General features: G+C 39.1%; 1 protein-coding gene across 3 annotated transcripts; it reads right to left on the bottom strand.

Annotated features, from left to right (window-relative positions):
- Positions 1–152: 152 nt before the first annotated feature.
- Positions 153–22,714, bottom strand: LOC135208492 (rRNA methyltransferase 1, mitochondrial-like). 3 transcript variants are annotated; one of them, XM_064240729.1, is made up of 4 exons: positions 22,471–22,714; positions 18,825–19,581; positions 17,015–17,214; positions 153–384 (listed from the first exon to the last, which is right to left on the bottom strand). In XM_064240729.1, exons 2-4 carry the CDS (start codon positions 19,574–19,576, stop codon positions 197–199), a joined length of 1,140 nt encoding a protein of 379 aa, XP_064096799.1. In that variant the 5' UTR covers positions 19,577–19,581; positions 22,471–22,714; the 3' UTR covers positions 153–196. The 3 variants fall into 3 exon arrangements, with proteins under 3 accessions (XP_064096799.1, XP_064096797.1, XP_064096798.1); XM_064240727.1 differs by having other exon boundaries at positions 22,419–22,713; XM_064240728.1 differs by lacking the exon at positions 22,471–22,714 and adding an exon at positions 21,306–22,130.
- Positions 22,715–23,016: the final 302 nt, after the last annotated feature.

Here is a 23,016-nt window from a genome sequence, read left to right as displayed (position 1 = left end):
CAATTTCCTCTGCAAGTTACCTAAAAAACCTACAGAACTTAAGTCTTTTGGGAGTACTTAAGACTGGAAAAGTACTTAATATTTTTCCTATTGCATATCACTTGTAGTATAAATTGCTTATCTAAACTATGGATGACTAAAACATTTGTGAAAAACATAAATGCAGATCTTTATTTACAATAACTATACAAAATAATCACCTCTTTGCATTGTTCTTAGTATTTAGCGCAGAAATTTTTGATGTCATATCATGCAAGATCACTGCAGTGGCTACAGATACATTGAGCGAGTCCATGCCAGTCTGCAATACCCGACCAGGCTGAATAGCAATGGTAGTTTTAAACAAGTCTCGAAGTTCAGGAGTAATCCCATAGCCCTCGTTACCTGTTGAAAAGGAATGTATGATTAAAAGAAGATACTATACTATACAAAAAACTCTTTGCTGAAATTTCTTTTAGATAAAAATTTGCTCACAAAACTTCAGAAATACAAAACACATAAATACTCCCTCACTGGATAATAAACTCACTTCATAAACACTGTCTATCTAAATACAAATATATTTAAAAGGCATCTATACCTCATACAAACACCAGATTCTTCAATGCACTAGAAAAATAATAAAAATTTACTTTAAAACCCCCAAGAAGAAGTCACTAACTTTACCTTAGATCTCAGGAAAATTATGACTACTCAAGTCCCCAAGACTTGAGAATTCAGGCCACCATTTTGTTTTTGCATGATGGTAGTCATCATGCAGTTTCTTTCATGAACAGTGCTATGTCTTTCTTATATGACAAATTTTAGAATCAATTTGTATTTTTCATAGGTAACAAACCTGGGGCCTTAACATTAGGATATTTCCAAGCGCAGCTGGTAAACCGGTTAATACAATCAGAGATTGTAAGCAAGGAATCTGTGAGATCTGGCAACGCTTGCACATACGAGATGAGATCTGGTTGAAGACCGCATCTAACCCCGTGATATCACGAAGCCAATATTTAAGGTCTTTTGCTACATTTCATTTTGCTCTCTTTCTATGGGACTACAGTGGTACCTCGAGATACGAAATTAATCTGTTCCGAGGCGGCCTTCGTATCATAAGTTTTTCGTATCTTGGAACACATTTTACATGTAAAATGGCTAATCCGTTCCAAGCCCTCCAAAAACACCCCAGTAAATTATATTTCCAGGCCTAAAACACATGTTCTAGGGTTACGAAGGAGGAAATATGACTCCAAAAAGGCAAAATACTGTACATACTTGAGTAATATTCAACTGCATGTAATGTTCAACCCCAATTTTACTGCATATATTAGGACTTTAGCATATGTCCCTTAGCAATAAGCCTAGCCTATGTTAGCGGTTGCTACTGTAGCCTAGTCTATGATTCTGACATCTAAACCTAAGAGCTAAAAGCTTAGAATAAGCCAATAAAATGTATAAATAATCAGTATGTACTCATTTCAAATAATTATTAATTAATCATTAACTATAATACACAAACAAACAAAAAACAAACCTTCCAATCGATTGTTTACATTCAGCTCTTACCCGTCTTACGAGTATCGAACAAGCGCCAAGCAATCATTTTTCCTAGCACACAGTAAGCCATAAATTGTCATTAGTATCTCTCTTCAACTAATGAAACTACCAAACAGTATAATAACCATTCATTTCTATTCTTTATTCTATCTTTACCTAATGGAGATACCGAGTTACTGACAGCTATAATGAAACATACGTATACGTAACGTAATAATAAAGCAGAAGAATTCTGAAAAATACGTATTTGTTGGCAATCTGATTTATTTTATATTCTATGATATCTAATTCACAATTTTTTTATTAAATGTATTGCATGTACTCATTTCAAATAATTATTAAGTAACCATTAACTATAATAAACAAACAAAAAAAAAGCTTCCAAACGTCTGTTTACCAGCACTTACGAGTATCGAACGATCGACAAGCAATCACTTTACACAGTAAGCCATAAATTTTCATTATCTCTCTTCAACTACTGAAACTACCAAACAGTATAATAACCATTCATTTCTATTCTTTATTCTATCTTTACCTAATGTTTTTTTATTATTAAATGTATTGCATGAATAAGTTTTTCAATTTACAGCATCCTTTTACCAATAGATTACTTAAAGCACAAGGGGTAGATGCTGACCAATAGGAGAGCAGGACCTTATGGGGTGACTAGCATCAGGAACCAATGGGAGAGCAGGAGGATGGTGGCAAGTTTACTCAGTTGGCGGCGCGGGAGTTTTAAAATTGTTCTCGGTGCTCCGGGCGAATCTCGGGACTTTACAGCAACAACCTTTCGTATCTTGAAAACTTTTCGTATGTAGAGCAGTAAAATTTTTCGCATTGGCTTTCGTATCTCGAGTTTTTCGTAAGTAGAGCCTTTCGTATCTCGAGGTACTACTGTACTTGACTTCATCTTTTCCTTACTTCAATCTTTGACCCTCAATGAAGGGGAATCCTTTTGGGTTTCTCCTGTGAAAATCTGGAGACCTGAATTGGGAAACAAAGTAGCATCAAAAAGTGGCCAGTGGAAACTGCCAAAAGAAGACATACAATAAGCTTCAGAAATGTGCTGTGTGACATTGGGGAAGTGATATGGAGAAAGACAGACATAATGGCAGAATTAAGAGGGGTAATGAAAGAAGATAACTGAAGAAGACAAGAGAGGCTTCAAGCTCTGCCAGATGCCAGGGAGAGAAGAAGATAGAGAGGTTTACAAGGAGAGAGGTTTAGAGCTGGTGGCAAGGCAAATGAAGGAAAGTCGGGAGAAAATTAATGTAGTCAGACAACTTAGCACATCCAAGGAAAGCCGGGAGAAAATTGATGTAGTCAGACAACTTAGCACATCCAAGGCAACAAAAACACATCCAGGATAGTGAAGATGCTGAGATTTTAAAGATGTGAATGGGGTAAAGTATATCAAAGATAAAAACAGGAAAATTAAAATTGATAACATAGACACTGGAATGACAGACAATATTTTGAAAATCTTAACGAAGCAAAATAAGAGCTGGGAAATGTGGGCAAGAGACCAACAGAGGACACAGCAACTTATGAGGTTTTCCAAAGGTCTTTGCAAAAATGGAAAATGAGAAAGCCCCATTACCATATAGAATAAAAACAATAAAAGTAGGAGAGCCAATTATCCTTAAACTCACATTACATGAGAGTATGACAAATGAAGAAATAGTAACAGAAAAGAATGGAATAAGTCTAATAATATTATTCTTTGGAAAAAAAACGATGCACTTCTAAGAGGAAATCAAGCAGGAACAAGATTTTTTTAAGCACTAGAGTGTTGCTGGAGGAAAGCCTGGGACAACTAGTTACAGTTGATAAATGCCAGTTTGGTTCCAAGCCAGAGAAATCAGTGACATAAATTCCTTCTATGGCAACTACAGGAAAATTACTACAAAAAGAGGAAATTATCATACTACACACTCGTAGACACTGGGAAGGAATTTTGACGGAATATCAAGACAAACAGATAGGCAGAAGGTACAAGAAAGACTTGTTCAGATAGTGATGCTTCTCTACATAACTTAAGATCTAGAGAGAAGATAGTGGCAACTGTTTCTGAGAAATCTGAGGTACATGTTGGTGTCCATCATGGATCAGCCCCGAATACTTTCCTGTTTATTATGGTAATGGATGAAGCTACAACAAAGTGCTAAAAACAAAGGCTCCCAGGAGCTGCTATAAGCAGATGACCAAGTACTAATAGTACAATCAGAAGAGGTAGTGGAAATGTTTACAGGACAGAAGAGATGAATGGAGGGAAAGGTTGAGAATCAGAGGAAATCAAACAAAAGTTAAGGTGATGAAAAAGGATGTATAAAGGAAAATCACAGTAAAAAAAAAAACATGTAGAGTGGCTGCAGTGTGAAATGTTTAGGGGTTAACTCAGAACTTTGTATTAATTGTAACAGGTAGTGTCAAAAGGTGCTCAGGATTACAAAATATATATGAATTAAGCAATTCTTTATACTGACCTGTATTAAAAGAACAAACTGAGCAGAGAGGGTGTAAATTTTTTTTTTTTGCAACTTCTAGAAACATGCTGGAATATATGAAATAGGATTTGAAAAGCAGTAAGAAAAAAAATAGTACATAGTTACAACTTGGGTGAAATGAAACAGCTATGTATAGTACTGGTTTATAAAAACATCCCCTTAAATGAGAAAACAAAAAATGATTACACAAGACCTACACTGCACTAATTACTGTAGCATACATATAATCACTGACAAAGAAAACTGACGACATTTGGATAAGGTGTGAATACAAATTTGGGAATAATTTTTACAGAATAACAAAAGGTTGATATAAAACAAGTATTTATCAGTATATTACCCCAGCTATTGGCACTTCAGATTTAATATGTTGCTTATTCTTGAAATTTAAATAAAGCTGGCCTCAAATTCAAACATCAATTGAAATTTAAATACAGCTGGCCTCAAATTCAAACATCAATGTGAAATCACTTTTAAATCCCAAAAAGTTCCAAAATGCCAACTCAAATCTGAATATGTTAAGCAATGAGTTACCAAAAAATGTACGGTGTTCCTTAAACAAAACAACATAACAACTGCATTTACACTATGGGCATCAAGAGTAATCTCACTAGATTTACAGTCCATACTGTATGCATGAATATGTTTGTATACTATATGAGAAAATACATCAAATAATGTATAATGTCAATCTGTAAGAGGAATTTGAATCTATGTGAATTTTCAGATGCAAAAGGGGTCTTAAAACAATTTCCTGCATAAGTCAAAGATGGCCTTGGTTTGAAATTTTCTCAAAACTGCAAAAAAAAATTGGTAATTCACTACAATCTCATGGCAAAAATTTGTATTACCATGATAATACAATACTTATATGAGACCATTGATTAAAACTTCTAAATTCTCATAGGCATTGCCCAAGGACTGTTCTTAAATGAGACATGAAAGAAGGCTGTATGCTTAATATGGGAAGAATGTAAGGTACTGGATGAAATTAAAGCAGGAAGTTGAAAGTTGAAGGAATCTGGTAAGAACCTTTGGTGATGTTTTTGGTGTGATATCCTACGGGGTTTTCATGCTAAAAAAAATAAAATTATGTTGCTTAGAGGCCCCAGAAATGCATGGTAGCGTTCAAGTTTCTGAGATCACTGAAGACAAGATAGAGCTCTTACATTTCAGAACCACATGGGGCAAACATGAACCATATTTTCCATGACTTTACTGAATTAAGAAGTTATTGGATATGGCAGGAAATTGACAACCAAGAAATTCTCTTTTTTTTTTCAGTTTGGCATCTCACCTATGCCATGTACGGTTTTCTAAGTTCCCAGACAGAGGAGCATTAAATTTTTTTATGTACCAGAAGGATCTACCGGCAGATAGAAACCACCCCTCTTCACTAATTATATTGTCTGAATGTGACAAGGATTCAAGAGTCTGAGAGAAGGAAAACCAGCATGTAATGTGTTTAATTAATGGTTTTATACATTCAACTTACCTGTCAGATATATACTTAGCTATTAGACTCCGTCACCCGACAGAAATTCGAATTTCGCGCAAACGCTTCAGGTAGGTCAGGTGATCTACCGCACTGCCGCTGGGTGGCAGGAATAGGAACCATTCCCATTTTCTATCACATTTTCTCTGTCGGCGCTACTGGCAACAACGTTGTTGGTTTCTCCGGCTGGATTTAGTTTTTTGCATCACAATTGATCTTCGTTTTGGACCTTTTGGTGATGTATTTGGATCGTTGTACTGGCATACGCTTTTGTGGACCGTTGTTTGGATTTGGATTGGATTTTTCTTCATGATGTCTGACTCTGGAAGTGTTGTGAGAATGTGTGTGAATGAGGGTTGCAAGGTGAGAATGCCGAAAGCTTCGGTTGATCCTCACACTGTGTGTAAAGTGTGTAGAAAGTATGAATGCTCTTTCAATAACACTTGTCACGAATGCGAGAGTTTAAGTGCTGAAGGGTTGAAGTCTAACTTTTTATTTGAAGAATTTAGAAAGAGACCGGTTGAGGAAGTCTTCTTCCAAAACCATGCCTAGCTCTTTTTGTAGCGATTTAGTGAGTAATTTTGTACCCTCTTCTCCTTTGATAAATGCTCCTCCTTCTAATATTTCAGTGCCTACACCCCTTGTAGAACCTACGGATTCTACATCGGAAATTGCAAATCTTAAAGCCGCCCTTAAGAAAATGGAACTTAAAATGGCGGCTATAGAAGGTAAGCATAGTGAAATAAATAGTGCAGTGGATTGACTTAAGTGTCCCCAGTGTAGTGGAGGGGGCGTCTGATCGGCTCCACAACGCTCCAAGCCTAGACCTCTTTCAAGCTCCCAAGCCCAGAGGAGAAGGAATGTCAAAAGCCGTACGGAGGTTGTGGAGAATCCCCACCAGTCAGACGTCTCTTCGGCAGATTCTGTAACACCTCAGACTGCCAGAGATCGCTACAGGAAAAGTGTTCTCCGTGAGTGTTTCTCTTCATCGGAAAATTCATCTCCCAAGAGAGGATGGAGATCTGCGGATCTTTCCCGCCCCCTGAAGAGGAGCTGGAAAGAATCTCGATTAAACTCAAGTCCTGAGCGGTTTCCGGAGGAATTGCCATCGGATAATAAGAAGGCAAAAAGTTTGTTGCTTTCTCCTGCGGATTCGTGGGAACCTGAGAAGGACCGTTCTCCTTCCCCTCCTTTGGAAACAAACCCAAAGAAAAAAAGAAACTTACGATATATAACCTTAAGAGATATGTAGGATTCAATAGCTTCTCTCATTGGAGTCCTCTCTAGAGATCCTCCCAGAAGAAAGGATTCTTTTCTACCAATTAAGAAGTCTAGAACTTCCTTATATGAGGTTCCTCCGAAAGAAGTATCTTCATCGGACAACGATTCTTCAGTCTCGTCAGTCTTTCATAAACCTGCCAAGATTCATACTCAAGTTAGGCGCGTGGCGCCAGCCAGGCGCGAAGCTTCAGATGAGAGCGAAGTTTCTCCCAGGCGAAAAGAGTTCAGTGAGGCGCCAGCCAAGCGCGAAGAGCTAGACAGGAGAGAGGCTCTATCTAAGCAAGAAGCGCCAACCAGGCGCGAGGCGCCTGCCAAGGGCACAGAGCCAGGATTGTGCGAAGCTCCAGCCAGGCGCGAGGCTCCTGTCAGGCGCAGAACGTCAGCTAGCAGTGATTCTTCTTTTGGAAGTAGATCTCCTTCTAAGCTTAAGACTATTAGAGTAAGTTGAACTCCAGATAAAGTGGTTGGACCTTCGAAAGTGACAGTATCCACTTCTACCTCTCAAAAGAACTCGTTGGAAGTACAAGAGAAGAAAACTTCTAGGTCCGGCAGTCCCTCTCCGACCAGGAGTATTTCTCCCCGGGAAACAAGATCCCGGATAAAGAGTCTTCCAAAAGAACTCGTTCCCCCTACTAATCTGGAACTAGAAGATGTGTCGGAGGAAGAGATTTCGACCAGTGAAGGCCTTTCCAACTATAAGGTTTTAGCTTCGCTTCTCCTACAAGAGTTCGGAGATTCGTTAAGCCCTGCAGCTCCTCCTTCTCCTAGATCACTATTTTCTAGTACGAAGACGCCAAAGTCTTCTTCATTTTTTAAAATGAAGCCAGCAATATCCATGAAGAAGGCTCTTCAGTCACTGAATACTTGGATGAGCTCTAAGAAAGAGTCTTTAAAACGGTTTATGGCTCTCCTCCCTCCAAACTTGCAGGTAGGAGAGGCATCTGGTACAGAACGGAAGAAGCTATGGGACTGATGCTTCCTTCATCTGCAGAAGCAGATTTTTCAAGCCTTGTAGAGTCTTCAAGAAGACATTCTCTTAACTCGGCTAAGGCTTATTGGAGCATGTCCGAGTTAGATCAGCACCTAAAGGGACTTTTCCACGTCTTGGAAGTTTTCAATTTCCTGGATTGGTCCCTTGGGGTGCTGGCTAAAAAGACCCGAGATCCAGACTTTCTGGATCCCGAGGTTTTGCACAGTATCTTATCGTGCATGGATAAGGCAGTACAAGATGGTTCGGGAGAACTGACATCTCTCTTTGGGTCAGGAGTAGTGAAAAAGAGATCTCTGTTTGGATCTTTCCTGACCAAAGCAGTATCTCCTTCCCAGAGGTCAGCTCTACTGTACGCTCCTCTGTCGGATCACCTGTTCCCTTCTCAGTTAGTGAAGGACATCTCACGGTCACTATCTGAGAAGGCAACGCAGGATCTTTTGGTACAATCTACCAAAAAGAATAGACCAGCAGTACCAATTGTAAAGAAAACAGTTCGTACCCCTATTGTGCCCTTTCGTGGAGGCGCCTCATCTCGACCCCCAACGAAAAGAAAGGCTTCCGACAAATGAGGAAGGTCTTCCTTCCGATCATTTAAAAAGTCGAAGTAGCAACTACGTCCTCCAAACACCTGTAGGTGTCAGACTCCTAAAGTTTGTAGGAGCCTGGGCCATGAGGGAAGCCGACCCTTGGACTTTGTCTGTTCTGGAGAAGGGATACATCATACCCTTCCTAGACAGACCACCTTTGTTAACATCTCCGAAGGAATTGTCGGCGAAGTACAAGGACCCTGTTCTGAGGGAGACACTTCTTCAGACGGTGGCAACGATGAGGAACAAAGAGGCAATAGAAGAAGTGCAGGATCCGCACTCCCCGGGGTTTTACAACCGCCTTTTCTTAGTCCCGAAGGCTTCGGGGGGATGGAGACTTGTCCTAGATGTGAGCATCCTGAACCGATACGTGGAGAAGAAGAAATTCTCCATGGAGACTTCTGCTTCGGTTCTTTCAGCCCTGCGTCCGGGAGACTGGATGGTCTCCCTGGACCTTCAGGATGCTTACTTTCATGTTCCAATTCACCCATCGTCGAGGAAGTATCTCAAATTTATGACACAAGGAAAGATCTTCCAGTTCAGGGCCTTGTGCTTCGGCCTCTCCACGGCTCCTTAGGTATTTACGTACCTGATGAGGAATGTGGCCAGATGGCTTCATCTGAAAGGCATAAACATCTTGCTGTATCTCGACGATTGGCTCATCCGAGCCAAGTCGGAGAAACAATGTTTGGAGGACCTGCAAGCAACATTGAAACTAACGCAATCTCTAGGATTACTCGTGAACCTCTAGAAATCGCAGATGATCCCCAGCCAGAACTTAGTTTATCTGGGGATTCGGATGGATTCTCGGGGTTTTCTGGCTTTTCCTTCCCAGGAAAGACTCGTTCGGGGCTTACAGATAAAGTCTCGAACTTCCTAGGGAAAGAACGAAGTTCAGCGAGGGAATGGTTAAGCCTTCTGGGGACTCTTTCCTCCCTAGAACAGTTCGTTTCCCTAGGAAGACTCCACCTACGCCCTCTTCAATTCTTCTTAAGAAGAATGTGGAATTGGAAAGAAGGGCAACTAACAGACACTTTCTCGATTCCCTTGGAGGTGAAGAATCATCTAAAGCGGTGGCTGATCCCTCTGGAGAAGAACAAGGGCATGCCTCTAGAGGTTCGGAACCCAGACCAAATCTTATTCTCAGACGCATCAGAGATGGGATGTGGAGCGACTCTAGGAGTAAGAGAAGTGTCAGGCTGAAGAACAGAACAGGAAGCCTGGCATATAAACGCCAAGGAACTGTACGCAGTTTTCCTAGCACTGAAGTTCTTCGAACCGGAGGTCAAAGATCAGGTGGTACAGGTCAACGCAGACAATACCAAGGCGTTGGCCTATATCAGAAAACAGGGGGGGACTCACTCGTTTTCCCTTTACGAGATAACGAGGGATCTGTTATCTTGGGCAAAAGAGAGAAACATTACTCTCCTAATGAGATTCGTAAAAGGAGAGAAAAATGTGAGGGCGGACAGACTCAGCAGGACAAACCAAGTGCTCCCCACAGAGTGGACTCTCCACGATCAAGTGTGTCAGAGCCTGTGGTCCCCGTGGGGCAGGCCACAGATAGACCTGTTCGCTACTTTCCTATCCAAGAGGATAGAGAACTTCTGCTCCTCGGTGGAAGATCCGAGAGCGATAGTGGTGGATGCCATGCTGTTGAATTGGTCAGGCCTAGATGCCTACGCCTTTCCCCCATTCAAACTGCTACGAGTAGTACTGAAAAAGTTTGTGGCGTCGGAAGGGACGAGACTAACCCTCATCGCCCCGTTTTGGCTCTCTCAAGATTGGTTCACAGAGGTACAGGAATGGACAGTGGACTTCCCCAGATCTCTTCCAAACAGGATAGATCTTCTCAAACAACCCCACTTCGAGAGGTATCATCAAAACCTCCCCGCTCTCGCTCTGACTGCCTTTCGACTATCGAAAGACTTGTCAGAGCGAGAGGCTTTTCAAGCAAAGCTTCGAAAGCAATCGCTAGAGCCCGAAGATCCTCAACTATTCGGGTCTATCAATCGAAGTGGGATGTGTTCAGAAGATGATGTAGAAAGAAGAAGCTGTCCTCCTCCGATACCTCTGTGACCAACGTTGCCGATTTTTTGATATTCCTTAGAGAGGAATCCCAGTTATCGGTTTCTACTATTAAAGGCTGCCGAAGTATGCTCTCTGCGGTTTTTAGGAACAGAGGCCTAAATTTAGCAGAAGACAAGGACCTTCACGACCTAATAAGATCATTCGAGACCTCTAAATCCATATCTTCTCGTACTCCGGGCTGGAATCTGGAAGTGGTGCTTAACCCTCTTGTTAAGGGCCCCGCCGGAGCCCTAAAAATCAAAACGTCTCCCGTATGCCGGGCCTGGTTTGGAGTGAGCGCGGAAGTGGAAAAAATAATTTTTTCAAAAAAATTACAGCGCGCGTACTTTTGAAGATTAAGAGTTCATTTTTGGCTCCTTTTTTTGTCATTGCCTGAAGTTTAGAATGCAACCATCAGAAATGAAAAATAATATCATTATCATATGTAAATAATGCGATATATGGTAGCGAAAAAAAAAAAATTCATACATAATTGTATTCAAATCACGCTGTGCAGAAAACGGTCAAAGCTAACCAGTTACTTTTTTTTGCGTTGTATTGTACACTAAATTGCGATCATTTTGATATATAATACATTGTAAAACATAAAAAGTAACACCGGAAAAATATTATCACAAAATGATGTACGAATTCGTAAACGCGCGGACGCAAAAAATATTTTTTTTTCAAAATTCACCGTAATTCTAAATAATGTTCTAGAGACTTCCAATTTGTTTCAAAATTAAGACAAATGATTGAATATTACGATACTGTAAGAGTTTTAGATTAGAATTGCAGATTTCGACCATTTCGGACGAGTTAAATTTGACCGAATGTCGAAATTTTAATATATATATTTTTTCATATGGGCTCATATTTCGAAGATGGAAAAAGCTACACAACCTTCAATTATTTTTTATTGTATTCTTCATGAATTTGCGCACATTTGATATATGAAAACTCTATAAAAGGCTAATATGAAAAGGAGCAAATATTAGGATAATGCCATGTACGTATTTCGGAGACTTGCGGCCGCGAATCGGCGCGCGAGTGAAGGTAAATATATTTTTCAAAAATTCACCATAAATCACAATATTGTTTTAGAGACTTCAAATTTGTTTCAAAATGAAGAAACATGACGGATATTACTAGGCCGTAAGAGTTTTAGCTTACAATGCGTTTTTCAACTATTTCGGTAGAGTCAAATTTGACCGAACGTGGTTTTTTTTCTATTTATCGTGATTTATATGCAAATATTTCGAAAAAAGAGAAAAGCTACAACCTTCAATCATTTTTAGTTGTATTCTACATGAAATTGCGCACATTTTCATATATAAAACTTTATGAAACAGCTAATTTTAAATGGTGAAACATTTCGACAATCGCACAAAAAAAATCTGATTTTTTCGGAAGAGTTACCGCGCGAACGTAATTTTTTTTTTTTTTCATAAATTCACCATAAATCAAAATATTGTGCTAGAGACTTCCAAGTCGTTGCAAAATGAAGGTAAATGAATGAATATTACTAGAATATAAGAGTTTTAGCTTACAATTGCGTTTTTCGACCATTTCGGTAGAGTCAAAGCTGACCGAAAGTTGAAATTTTTGCACTTAACGTTATTTATATGAAAATATTTCAAAACTGATAAAAGCTACAACCATGGGTTGTCTTTTGTTGTATTGTGCATGAAATTGCGCACCATCCATATAAAAACTTTATGTAACGGCAAATTTAAAAGGGTGCAAACATTAGGACAATCGCACGAAAAAATTTATCGGAAGAGTTATCGCACGAACGTAAGGAAAAAGTTTTTTCATAAATTCACCATAAATCGAAATATTGTGCTAGAGACGTCCAATTTGTTGCAAAATGAAGGCAAATGATTGAATATTACTATAATATAAGAATTTTAGCTTACAATTGCGTTTCTCGACCATTTCTGTAGAGTCAAAGTTGACCGAAGGTTGAAATTTTTGCACTTATCGTTATTTATATGAAAATATTTCAAAATTGATAAAAGCTACAATCATGAGTATTTTTAGTTGTATTGTGCATGAAATTGCGCACATTTTCATATATAATACTTCATGTAAAGGATAATTTAAAATGGTGCAATAATTATGTCAAAGTGACGAAATAATTTCCGAGATGTGTCACTGATACTTTTTAGTGCGATAAGAAAGAAATTCGCGCTTGCGCGCTCCTGCGTAGCGATTGTAAACTAAACAAAACAACGCCTTGATCCGTGAACTCCCAGCATCCCCCAAGGCGCGTGATACAAAAGTTTTCGGCTGGTAGGCCTATAAGTATTTTTTTTTCCGCGAATTTTTAAAAAAACTTTTTTGAGCCGACGTATGATACGTCCAATCGGCATACGGGAGACATTTTGACTCGACGTTTAATACGTCCAATCGGCGTAAGAGGGTTAAATTCCTTTCATCAGAAAAATTTGAACCTCCTCGCCTTGCCTCGTTTAGGGATTTGACGAAAAAATGTATCTTCCTGTTATCCCTAGCAACAGCTAAAAGAACGAGTGAAATCCACGCCCTTGATTCTCGAGTGGGATTTAAGAAAGATTCAGCTATTTGTTCTTTCCAGACTCTGTTTCTGGCCAAGAACGAAAATCCTTCAAAACCCTGGCCCAGGAGTTTTGAAGTGAAGGGTCTTTCGAACTTGGTGGGAGAGGAAATAGAAAGATCTTTATGCCCGGTAAGAGCTCTTAAGTTCTATCTCAAGAAGAAGAAAGAACTAGGAGGATGTAAACAAAGTCTACTGTGCGCGGTTCGGGATCCAAAGAGACCCATGTCCAAAAATGCCTTAGCATTTTTTGTCAGGAGCATAATTACTGAAGCTCATGACAAATGCACTGATGACTCCTTAAGAACTCTTCGAGTGAAGGCTCATGAGGTAAGAGCTGTAGCCACATCTTTAGCATTTCATAAAAACATGTCTATGAAAGACATTATAGATGCGACTTACTGGAGGTGTAATTCAGTCTTCGCATCTCATTATCTTAAAGATGTCAAAGTTACCTATGAGAAGTGCTTCTCTCTAGGTCCTTTCGTATCAGTGGATACAGTGCTGGGGCTAGGAACACATACCGATCCTTAAAAATTTATATATTTTGTTTATATATTTGTACGTAGACCTCCCTTTTGAGATGGGTGCTTGGTTTTCTACTGGCAAGGGTGCTTGATGTCGCACAGGCGGCCGTTGCTTTTGTCAGTAAGGAACTGCGAATGTATCTTACAAGCTAGCTTGTACAGAAATTTTTTTTTATCTTTTTGTACTTTTACGTTATATGTATGTTTGTGATTTGAGTTATTGGTTGTTTGCAAGGAGTTCGGGGATAACTCCTTGCAATCTTAGAACTAACACGGGTGTTAGGTTAAGGTGATCGGGATCGGTGTTGTGCTCCTTGAATAAGGTTCTTGTCAAGTAAGTGGATCAGCACCCTTTGACATAGTCCTTCCAGGATCTGCCGAGTAAGCGGATAAGACCCGTTTGACAGACATACACGAACTCTTAGCCATAGATCAATATCTCGTTGAGGCTCTTGAGACTAAGCAGACTCCCGGACAGTAACCATGAAGTCTTCAGTCTAATCAGGTAGGAACCAAAGTTTTAATTATTTATTACCTACAACGTATGTTGTGATTTCCGTCTAAATCAGTTATTAGCTGTCTTTTACCCTCCTCCAATGGTGTGAATCAGCTAAGTATATATCTGACAGGTAAGTTGAATGTATAAAAATGATATTGTTATGATACAATAAAGTTTTATACATACTTACCTGGCAGATATATACAATTAATTGCCCACCCATCCTCCCCTCAGGAGACAGGTGGTAGAGAAAATCTGATAGAAAACGGGAATGGTTCCTATTCCTGCCACCCAGCAGCGGGGCGGTAGATCACCTGACCTACCTGTAGCGTGTGCGCGAAATTCGAATTTCTGTCGGGCGACGGAGTCTAATAGCTAAGTATATATCTGCCAGGTAAGTATGTATAAAACTTTATTGTATCATAACAATATCATGTTGCTAGCAGCTGCAGCAGAGAGGTTTGTAGTTGAAACAGGAATCCTAGCAGTAGAGAACCTACCAGCAAAGGGATTTCAACCAAGGCCAAAAGATCCCTTAGATGAAGCACTCTCTAGGCTGACCAGTCTTCAGCAATTTCCAGGACTACAAAGAGAATCAGTGATTGTGCATGTGTTGCCAAGGCATGAGCAACTAGGGACAGGTGGGTGACCAACTCCAGCCTAAGCTGACACAGTAGGAGGCCAGAGAGTGGAGTACTACTCCTTGATTATCATAGAACTCCTACTGCACTGTTCAAGCACAAGGGGAAAACATGAAGTTAACTACTGGTAAGTCACGACTCTGCCAGCTACTACAGCAAAAAGAGAAGAAATTATCCCCATCTGACTTAACCAAATAGTCAACACAGTGGGCATAGCATAAGCATAAGGTACAGCAGAGGCAGGTACAGTTGGCAAAACTGTGGCAACCAATGGTAGAGCAGGTACAGAGTGGAGCAAGCACCACACTACAATCACAATAAACATAGCAGAGTCAGAGTGGCGGGTAATAAAGTATGTGAAACCAAAGAACAGGCACAGCAAGCACACTAGACACTGCAGGAGCATCTAACACAGTAGATATGGCACAACAGGTGGTTTGGAAGTAGCAGATACAGAAGTTCTAGCAATCACCAATGTGGGGATAGCAACTGAAATGGAAGCAGTAGAAATCACCTGCAAAACAGGAGCCAACTGGCATAGCAAGAGCTGCTGGCTTAATGGAAGTTGATGAAACAGCCTAAGAAAAAGAAACAGCAGGCAGTGATGGAATGGACGGAACCAAAGTCCAAGCATGAAGAGACGATACTAAAAGTGTACTTAAAACAGTTGACACAGTTGGCATAGCAGAGAAAAGGCACACTAAAAGTACGAGTCACAAGCAGTGTCTGAGCACCCAACCATCATGAACAGCAGGCACAGCAAGCACTACCAGAGCAGAACTGTAGATAGGGCAGGGAATACACTACAGTAGTAGCTTATACAAAAGTTTCATTTAGCACAATTAAAAAAGAAGGCATAGCATAGACAAAAGCAGAACAACCAGTAATAGCAGGCACTGCAGTAGCCACCATCAGTACAACAGGGACAGTGGTAGGGCCAAGCATTTATAAAAGGCCGCAAGAGGTGCAGCAGGCCTTTCAGCCAGTCATAAAGAAGACAGTTAAAGCAATGTCTTAGTAATTATGATTCTAAACAACACCAAATGAAGAAGAAAAGATGTTACCCTGCAATGGTATGAAATTAGTCAGCAAGGGCCTGGACAGCAGCAGAATACAGGCAGTCCCCGGGTTACGACGGGTTCAGCTTACGACGTTCCGAGGTTACAACGCTTTTCAATTATATTTATCAAAAATTATTTCCAGGTTTACGACGCATGTTCCAGGGTTACGGCTCCTACAATGCTGATCTGGCACAAGAAATATGACACCAAAAATGCAAAATATTCAATATTTGAATTTTTTAATGAAAAATGCAATAAGAATGCAGTTTACATAGTTTTTAATGCACCCAAAGGATTAAAAGTAAGGTTTTCTTAGGATTTTTTACGATGTTCCGGCTTATGACAATTTTCGGCTTACAACACGTCTCAAGAACGGAACCCACGTCATAACCCAGGGACTGCCTGTAATGGCAATACTAAGAGCAGACAACAAGCAGGCTTATGAGTAGCAGGCAGGTGGCAAGTGCTAAAGAGGCCAGCATTAACAAGAGAGTAACAGCCAGGTACGCAGTGGAAAGCTTATAACCCCCTTCAGACAAAAACACTTGGCAGACCCTAGCTTTTTACTTTAGTAAATGAAATGATCTAGTTTAAACTGACACACAATTAATGATGGTCGCAACTCAAAGTACTACACCAGCAGCATACTTTACGGCAAAAAGTTCCACACAATAAGTGGAAATAAATAACTTACTTCTAAAAAAATGAAAATTCATAATAAATTATATGAATATGCAAATTACCTAGAAAAAAAAAAAAAAGACAGCCAAATCCAAAAACCAGTGCAGAAAAAAAGACAAGCCAGAGATACAGGAAACTAACAAGACATCCTGTTAGAAACGTCAATTATTAAAACACTTTTTCAGAAAAAGCTGAAACATGAAAATAACCAACTGATGATAGCAAGAAATCTTATTCCAAATACCAAAACAAAAGTTTGGAAGTTATGTTGGCATACACTAAACAATGACTTGATACTAACTAATGCTGGGTCAATAGCAGTTATGTGTGACCAGCAGTTTTTTGCTGTTTTTTAACTTTTGTTTACAAGACATAAGAACAAGCATGTCTGGGGATATCTGGACTACATATAAGGGCTCCATAAAATTCATGGGTCTGTCATGAAACACATTACTATTATCTATTATTATTTGTTACAGTATTAAACAATTTACCCAGATCAACATTAGTTAAGTACATTGCTGTACTTAAATATTTAGCAACTTACTAACCTACAGCTATCACTGTATTTCCATTTGGCATGTATGTACTTAAGGAGACTGACGATGTACTCTGAGGAGCTGCACACACTAGATTCCATTCCTGGTTAACTAATTCTTGAAGGAAACCCCTGAGGTCATCAACCTGATACACAGGGAGCATTTCTGCTGCCCCCGCACTTGCTTTGCTTACAATCCCAGTGAGTCGACAACTGAAAATGAGATAAAAAAAATATATACTGGCACTTATGAGAGAGCTATACAAGATGGAAAATACAAGGTCTTCAATCGAAGCTCATATTTACTTCAACAACTACCTAAACAAATTTAACACAAACAGGGTTATTTTTAATTTACGCATAATAACTTATCAATCATATTATGCCCTTATTGTGGTCCATGATGTTCCAATGGCACATGCGCTTTTGTACATGTAAAAAGGGAAAGAGCATCTTCTCACAACCACCCATCCATTAACCACCTCATATGTCATGTGTCTGCCAAGCTGGCAACGGTGTGAGTGCTCAGTAGCTTTTCTTCAGTGCAGCAATGGTTACAGATCTTTTGAATCAGAAATGTCTTTGCAAACCATGACTACCATAGCTACATCTATCATGAAAACAGCATACAGTAGCCAAAATTGAGACAAAAAGATTGTTGCTTTGATTCATAGGTGTTGGCTCTCTGGCATAAGTGATAAAATTAGTCATCCTGAACAGATATCTGAAGTAGCACTGAAGGTCAAGGACATTCCATTCTATATGCGAAGCAGCTTGCAGGTGGACTTCAAGATCAACTATTGACACCAGAGAATGGGCTAGGTCCAAGTAACAACCCTTACAGTCAAATAAAGTTGCTTCTTATGCTATATTGGTTGACAAACACTGATGTCAGTAAGCTTTCCAGCATCAGACAGTTTTCACTGTTTGTAGGTCTGCAAACAATGAGCCTATACCTCAATTCAGCCTACTCTAATGTACCAGCTAGGTTTTTCTGAACACTTAATGGCATATTACATATTTAAACAGGTAAGCATGAGGAACCATGTAGTCAAAAGCAATACACATTTGGCATAGAATGTGCTGCTTATTACACAAAAAACATGCATGACATTCTGCATACTGAATGAGCAAGAATGAATGTGTCTAACACAAACATAACAGATCATTCCCTCCGGTTTGCTTAGAGACGACTACTGCCAAATTACCTCCAGTTGGAGACCTCAACCAATTGCTTGGCCAAGGTTACATGGCAAGTGCCATGAGAATACCATACTTCACTTGTGCTCTTTATTAGACACATGACCCATGTTGATCCCTATATAATTGTTGGGTTTGTATGCATTAGAAAAACTCATTATCAACATACGTACAGTAGTTAGTATATCAACATTCACAAAGGGATAAATATGAAAAACATCAAAACAACAAAGAATCATAAACGTTATCCCTGTAAGACTGATGGAAAGAGGATTACATAAAAAAAAAATTACAAGTGGTACCTTTGTTGTGAGTAGCAGCATGTACTGTAGTAAAACACGAAAACTATGTGACTGTAAAACAATTCTAACTGGTCCACCAAAGCTTTAGAGGATATTCACTATCATTGTAAAACTTTATATTTTGAAAAGAATCTGAAAGACAGAAATCACTTTTAACTGAACATCAATTGGTGGTTTATTGATTACTCTAAATTCAAAGTAAAATAATCAGTCATGCATTTGTAAAATAAGAGTAAAGATTATTTCCACTAGGACATTCAACATTCATATAACACTGCACATATGTACATATTTATTCTATTCACTGAATATAAAACTAACCTATTTTCTTTAGAAGTGATCACTTTGTCCACACCCATAAAGTAAGCTGATCTTAAAATAGCACCAAAGTTCATAGGATCTTGAATTCTATCCATGTACAGCCACAATTTACAAGATTCTTCATCACTTGTATTAGACAAATCAACTTCAAGTTTCTCAAAAGGCAGAGGGCTGACATCACAACAGATCCCTTGATGCACTCGATCTTCACCAATGATTTTTGTGAGTTGTGACAAATTGACAGCCTCCACTTGTAAATGATTATCACCAGCCAATTTCAGTATCTCCCGAATTTTAACATTCTTATCCTCTAATCCAGCTTTATAATAGAGGTGGTTAAACTTACGACGCTGAGCTTGTAAAGCATGAAACACTGGATGAATGCCAAAAATCAGTTCGCCCTCAGGTTCAAAACCTGCACCAGTTTTTCGTTTCACGGATGTATTAAAGCTCTTGTACTTTCCTTCAAATTTCATATTTTTGCTCAATTTATTACTTACTTGTTTCTCACCAATTAAATTACGAGATGCTAATATACCTAGAGATTCTTTATTTGATTTGCCATTTGATTTTTCTTTTTTAAATCTACTCTTGACTCCTCTTCTTTCTTGCCTGTCCTCCTCAAATGGATATACTGGGGGTAGACGCTTTTCCTCCTCATTTTGAACTTCTGTTTCAGCGTATTTAAAGTTGACACTGGGCAAGGAAAATCTTTTCCTACTTGCATATCTAACAATAAGCCTTGAGAACATACAGTCTGAAAAAGAAAATGCAGGATATATGGATGTATATAATAATAAATATATTTTTATATGTACTTAATCTGGATACACAAGAACCCTCAATTGAATAGGTATATAACCCTTAGGTAAGGCTTGGAGGAGGCGGGTGTCCCGAGTCATGTTAATAACTATTAGTTGGTTGGGTTTGGATATCCCCAAGTGATAACCATTCCAACATTTCATTTTTATGTTCAACTCTCTCCCCAACAAAAAATGCCAGTTTCATACTTAGGTCCCCATAAACTGCTAGATTTAGTAAGGAATAAAAAAATAATGAAGCATTCCCTGCGGAATGGAAGTTAAAATTATTCAAATTATCAAAAACCACAATCACATTCGCAATTTCAATGCTGATCTTAACTAAGGTAGGATTTTAACGTGGTTTTAAATCTGAAATATCATTGCATTCTAGTCTATGCAACGAAGCAAAATTAAAATTTTGCATTGATAGCCTAACCTATGGTATTAAGCTATAAATTAAACTTGCTTCTGATGACTTAAGGAGCAAAAATAACATGAAAATCTTAAATTTTAATATATGAAATCATGAAAGTGAAGCAAAGGAGTATGGATTACCACAAATGACCCTGACTAATTAGCTTGACTTAAACTAACTCTGGGCCAATTATTTTTTGGAAGACTCCAGCCACCTCCCACATTCTAAACACTACAAAACAAAAATTTCTCAATACATAACCTGTGCAAATGCTTAATAACAGAGAAAAAAATTAATCAAATTAAGCCTTATAAGGTAAGACAATACCCAGCCCGCGACATACCCTCCAAAGCTAATCTGAAAAAATTCTAACCGGTAAACACCCCTAGGTTACGTTAGGTTGGTATTTCTAGGTTCTTTTAGGGCCCTACCAATCATTACCTAGCCATTTCTGCATGAAAAATCCAAAATGGTTTTTCATGCGGAAATGGCTGGCTGGAGTCTTCCGAACAATCACCAAAAGCTATATGAATACATTTTGTATTAATCTAACATGGCCCAACCAGTACTGGGTAGCCTATTTGTAATTCCTGGTTCCTTGTGACTTACTTTGCAAGAGAAGATTACTAGCACACTTTCTCCTGATAGATACGAACAGAGCTTCTTTACTCATAGCCTAATTGAACTGAATATAGAATTTTGGCCAAAGGCCAAGCACTGGGACCTATGAGGTCATTCAGTGCTGAAATGGATATTGACAGTAAAAGTTTCAAAGGTAAAACAAGAGGAAAACCTCAAAGCTGTTGCACTATGAATCAATTGTTAGGAGAAGGTGGAAAGAGAATATGAAAGGAGCTAGGGTAAAATACTGAATGGCCGGCCTCTACCATAGCACCACCTTCTGGAAAATCGGAAATTACGGCCTTAATTTGTGACTTCGGAGAAAACACTGACTTCGAGAGGGAAGTAGAGGTCTCGAGGTGTTGCTTCGACGGACGCTACTGGCTCTTGACTAATGTCTATCCTGGGTTACAGGGACGCATTGAAGTACTTTTTCGGGAAGGTAATCATGCCACGGTAGAGGCTGGCCGGTCATTCAGTATTTTACCCTGCCGTAAAAGGAATGAAAGGGGTTGCTGCTTGGGGCCAAAAGAACGCAGCAAAGAACCCTATGTAAAGCCTACAGTACACCGCATGAGGTGAATTGATGGCACTAACCCCCTATGAGAATTTTGTAGCCTACAAATCGTGCCGTTATCTTACCCTGGGGGCGACTGCAGAGTCTATAAACGGGTCAAGGCTGTTGTAGGTCTGGTTGGCAAATCTGTAGATAGGTAGGAAGTAAGGGGGGTACAGTGACCTGACCTGGCTTATCTTTAACCTAACCTAACCTTGGACGCTGTGTACCAACCTGGAGGGAAAAGCTCCCCCGCCACAACCCCGAAATTCGTGACTCCATATGCTGGATTCTAATAGACCCTTAAGGCGCTGTCACACTAGCAAAATTTCCGTCGACTTTTGAATTTGACGTCGACTTTTCATGTTTTGACAACGATTTTCTGGTTTCGTCGTCACAAATTTTGAAAACAGTACCGATCGAATTCAACCCATCGCTACCATCGACTTTGTGTATATCTCAGAGAGCGCGCATTTCAAGTCATCAGATGCAAGATAGAGTTCTTGGTACAGTGGACAAGATTGGCAGAACAGTTTTTGGTTGAAGATATGAGGGAGAGACGATGCTTATGGGACCATAAGCATGATAGTTTTAAGAAAAAGGGTCTTAAGAGGAAAAATTACGAAGAAATCACCACACGACTCGGGGAAAGCTTCCCCGAACTTGCTGATCTTCATACAGATAAGCATGCCATATTGTGAATATCAGATTGTTATATAGCCTAGGTCTGCTCCCATTGTGGGTTTTTTTTTTGGCATTACCAAATATGAACAAAAATCTTTTAAATTTTTCTCGTGTTTCTCTAGTTTAATTTATAATACAGTCTGACTGTGGTTGTGTAAACAAGGTTATGAATAGCCTATCTAGCCTAGCCCTAGCTTATTTATTTTTAAATAAAACTTTTCAAGTTGTTTTAACCAGGACTGAACCCAAATACTTTTTTTTTATTCTATGCAGCATCATTGAACACATGCAAGCACGACCCACTAGTTGCTTTGTGTTATAAAGTTGACGACAAACTCAGAAAAAGTCTACAGAAATTTTGCTAGTGTGACAGCACCCTTACTTTTATACCATAAGTTCGGGTTGAGCAACCCGAACTTATGGGTTTATTAGAATCTTTAATTGCCTTTAATCCCTCGTGAGTTAATTTTCCCAGCACAAATCTAATTTTAAACACGAATATATACCATACTTACATATTCAAATAACAATTTAGGTACTTCGAAAAGAACGTTAAACACTACACACAGTCAACTTAGTAGTAGTAGTAGGCGGGATATATTCTGAAACGGCTCCTCTCATGCTTGTTTTATTCCTCCATAGTTTGTGTTCGTTTGCGCTTCTTCTCTCTGAAATACCACATTTCCTTTAGAAATTCTGTCCTATTCTCCACTTCTTCCCTCAGTAGATCTGCCAGTAAGAGTATATTAGCTACGAATTCCTCTTTACTTTTCTGATAAGGTTGCTGCACAAAACTGTATCTATTTCTAATTTCATTTTAATTTGCATTTTATGGCTATGGGGGGCTTAAAGTAACGAAAACTTTCTAAATTCTCATTTACTTCCCTCAAAGCACAAACATTTCGTATCTTCTCCTTTTATCCTAGTTCTGTCATTTAATCCTAGTGTACTACCTAGTCTGGCCCTACTGATCAGCATTGTACTTTTCAGTGCTAGTCACACCAGATTTCTTCTCTTATGCTTTCTTTATATTTTCGACACTACTGACAGTATACTCGGAATATTATCAGTAATAACGATTGCAATCTAAGCAACGGCACATCACGAAAATGT

This window comes from Macrobrachium nipponense, chromosome 35 (genome assembly GCF_015104395.2).
Source record: "Macrobrachium nipponense isolate FS-2020 chromosome 35, ASM1510439v2, whole genome shotgun sequence".
NCBI classification, from domain to species: Eukaryota; Metazoa; Arthropoda; class Malacostraca; order Decapoda; family Palaemonidae; genus Macrobrachium; species Macrobrachium nipponense.
Note: the sequence above shows the minus strand (reverse complement) of the source record. Positions and strands in the feature narration are given on the sequence as shown.

Bases quoted from the DNA above. Each gene is read 5' to 3' on its own strand.
- LOC135208492 (XM_064240729.1), bottom strand. From the start codon at position 19,576: ATGTTCTCAAGGCTTATTGTTAGATATGCAAGTAGGAAAAGATTTTCC. The intron at 17,215-18,824 runs GTTAGTTTTATA...TCTCATTTTCAG, and splicing joins ATCACTTCTAAAGAAAATAG to TTGTCGACTCACTGGGATTG. The intron at 385-17,014 runs GTTAGTAAGTTG...CCTTTTCAACAG, and splicing joins AAATACAGTGATAGCTGTAG to GTAACGAGGGCTATGGGATT.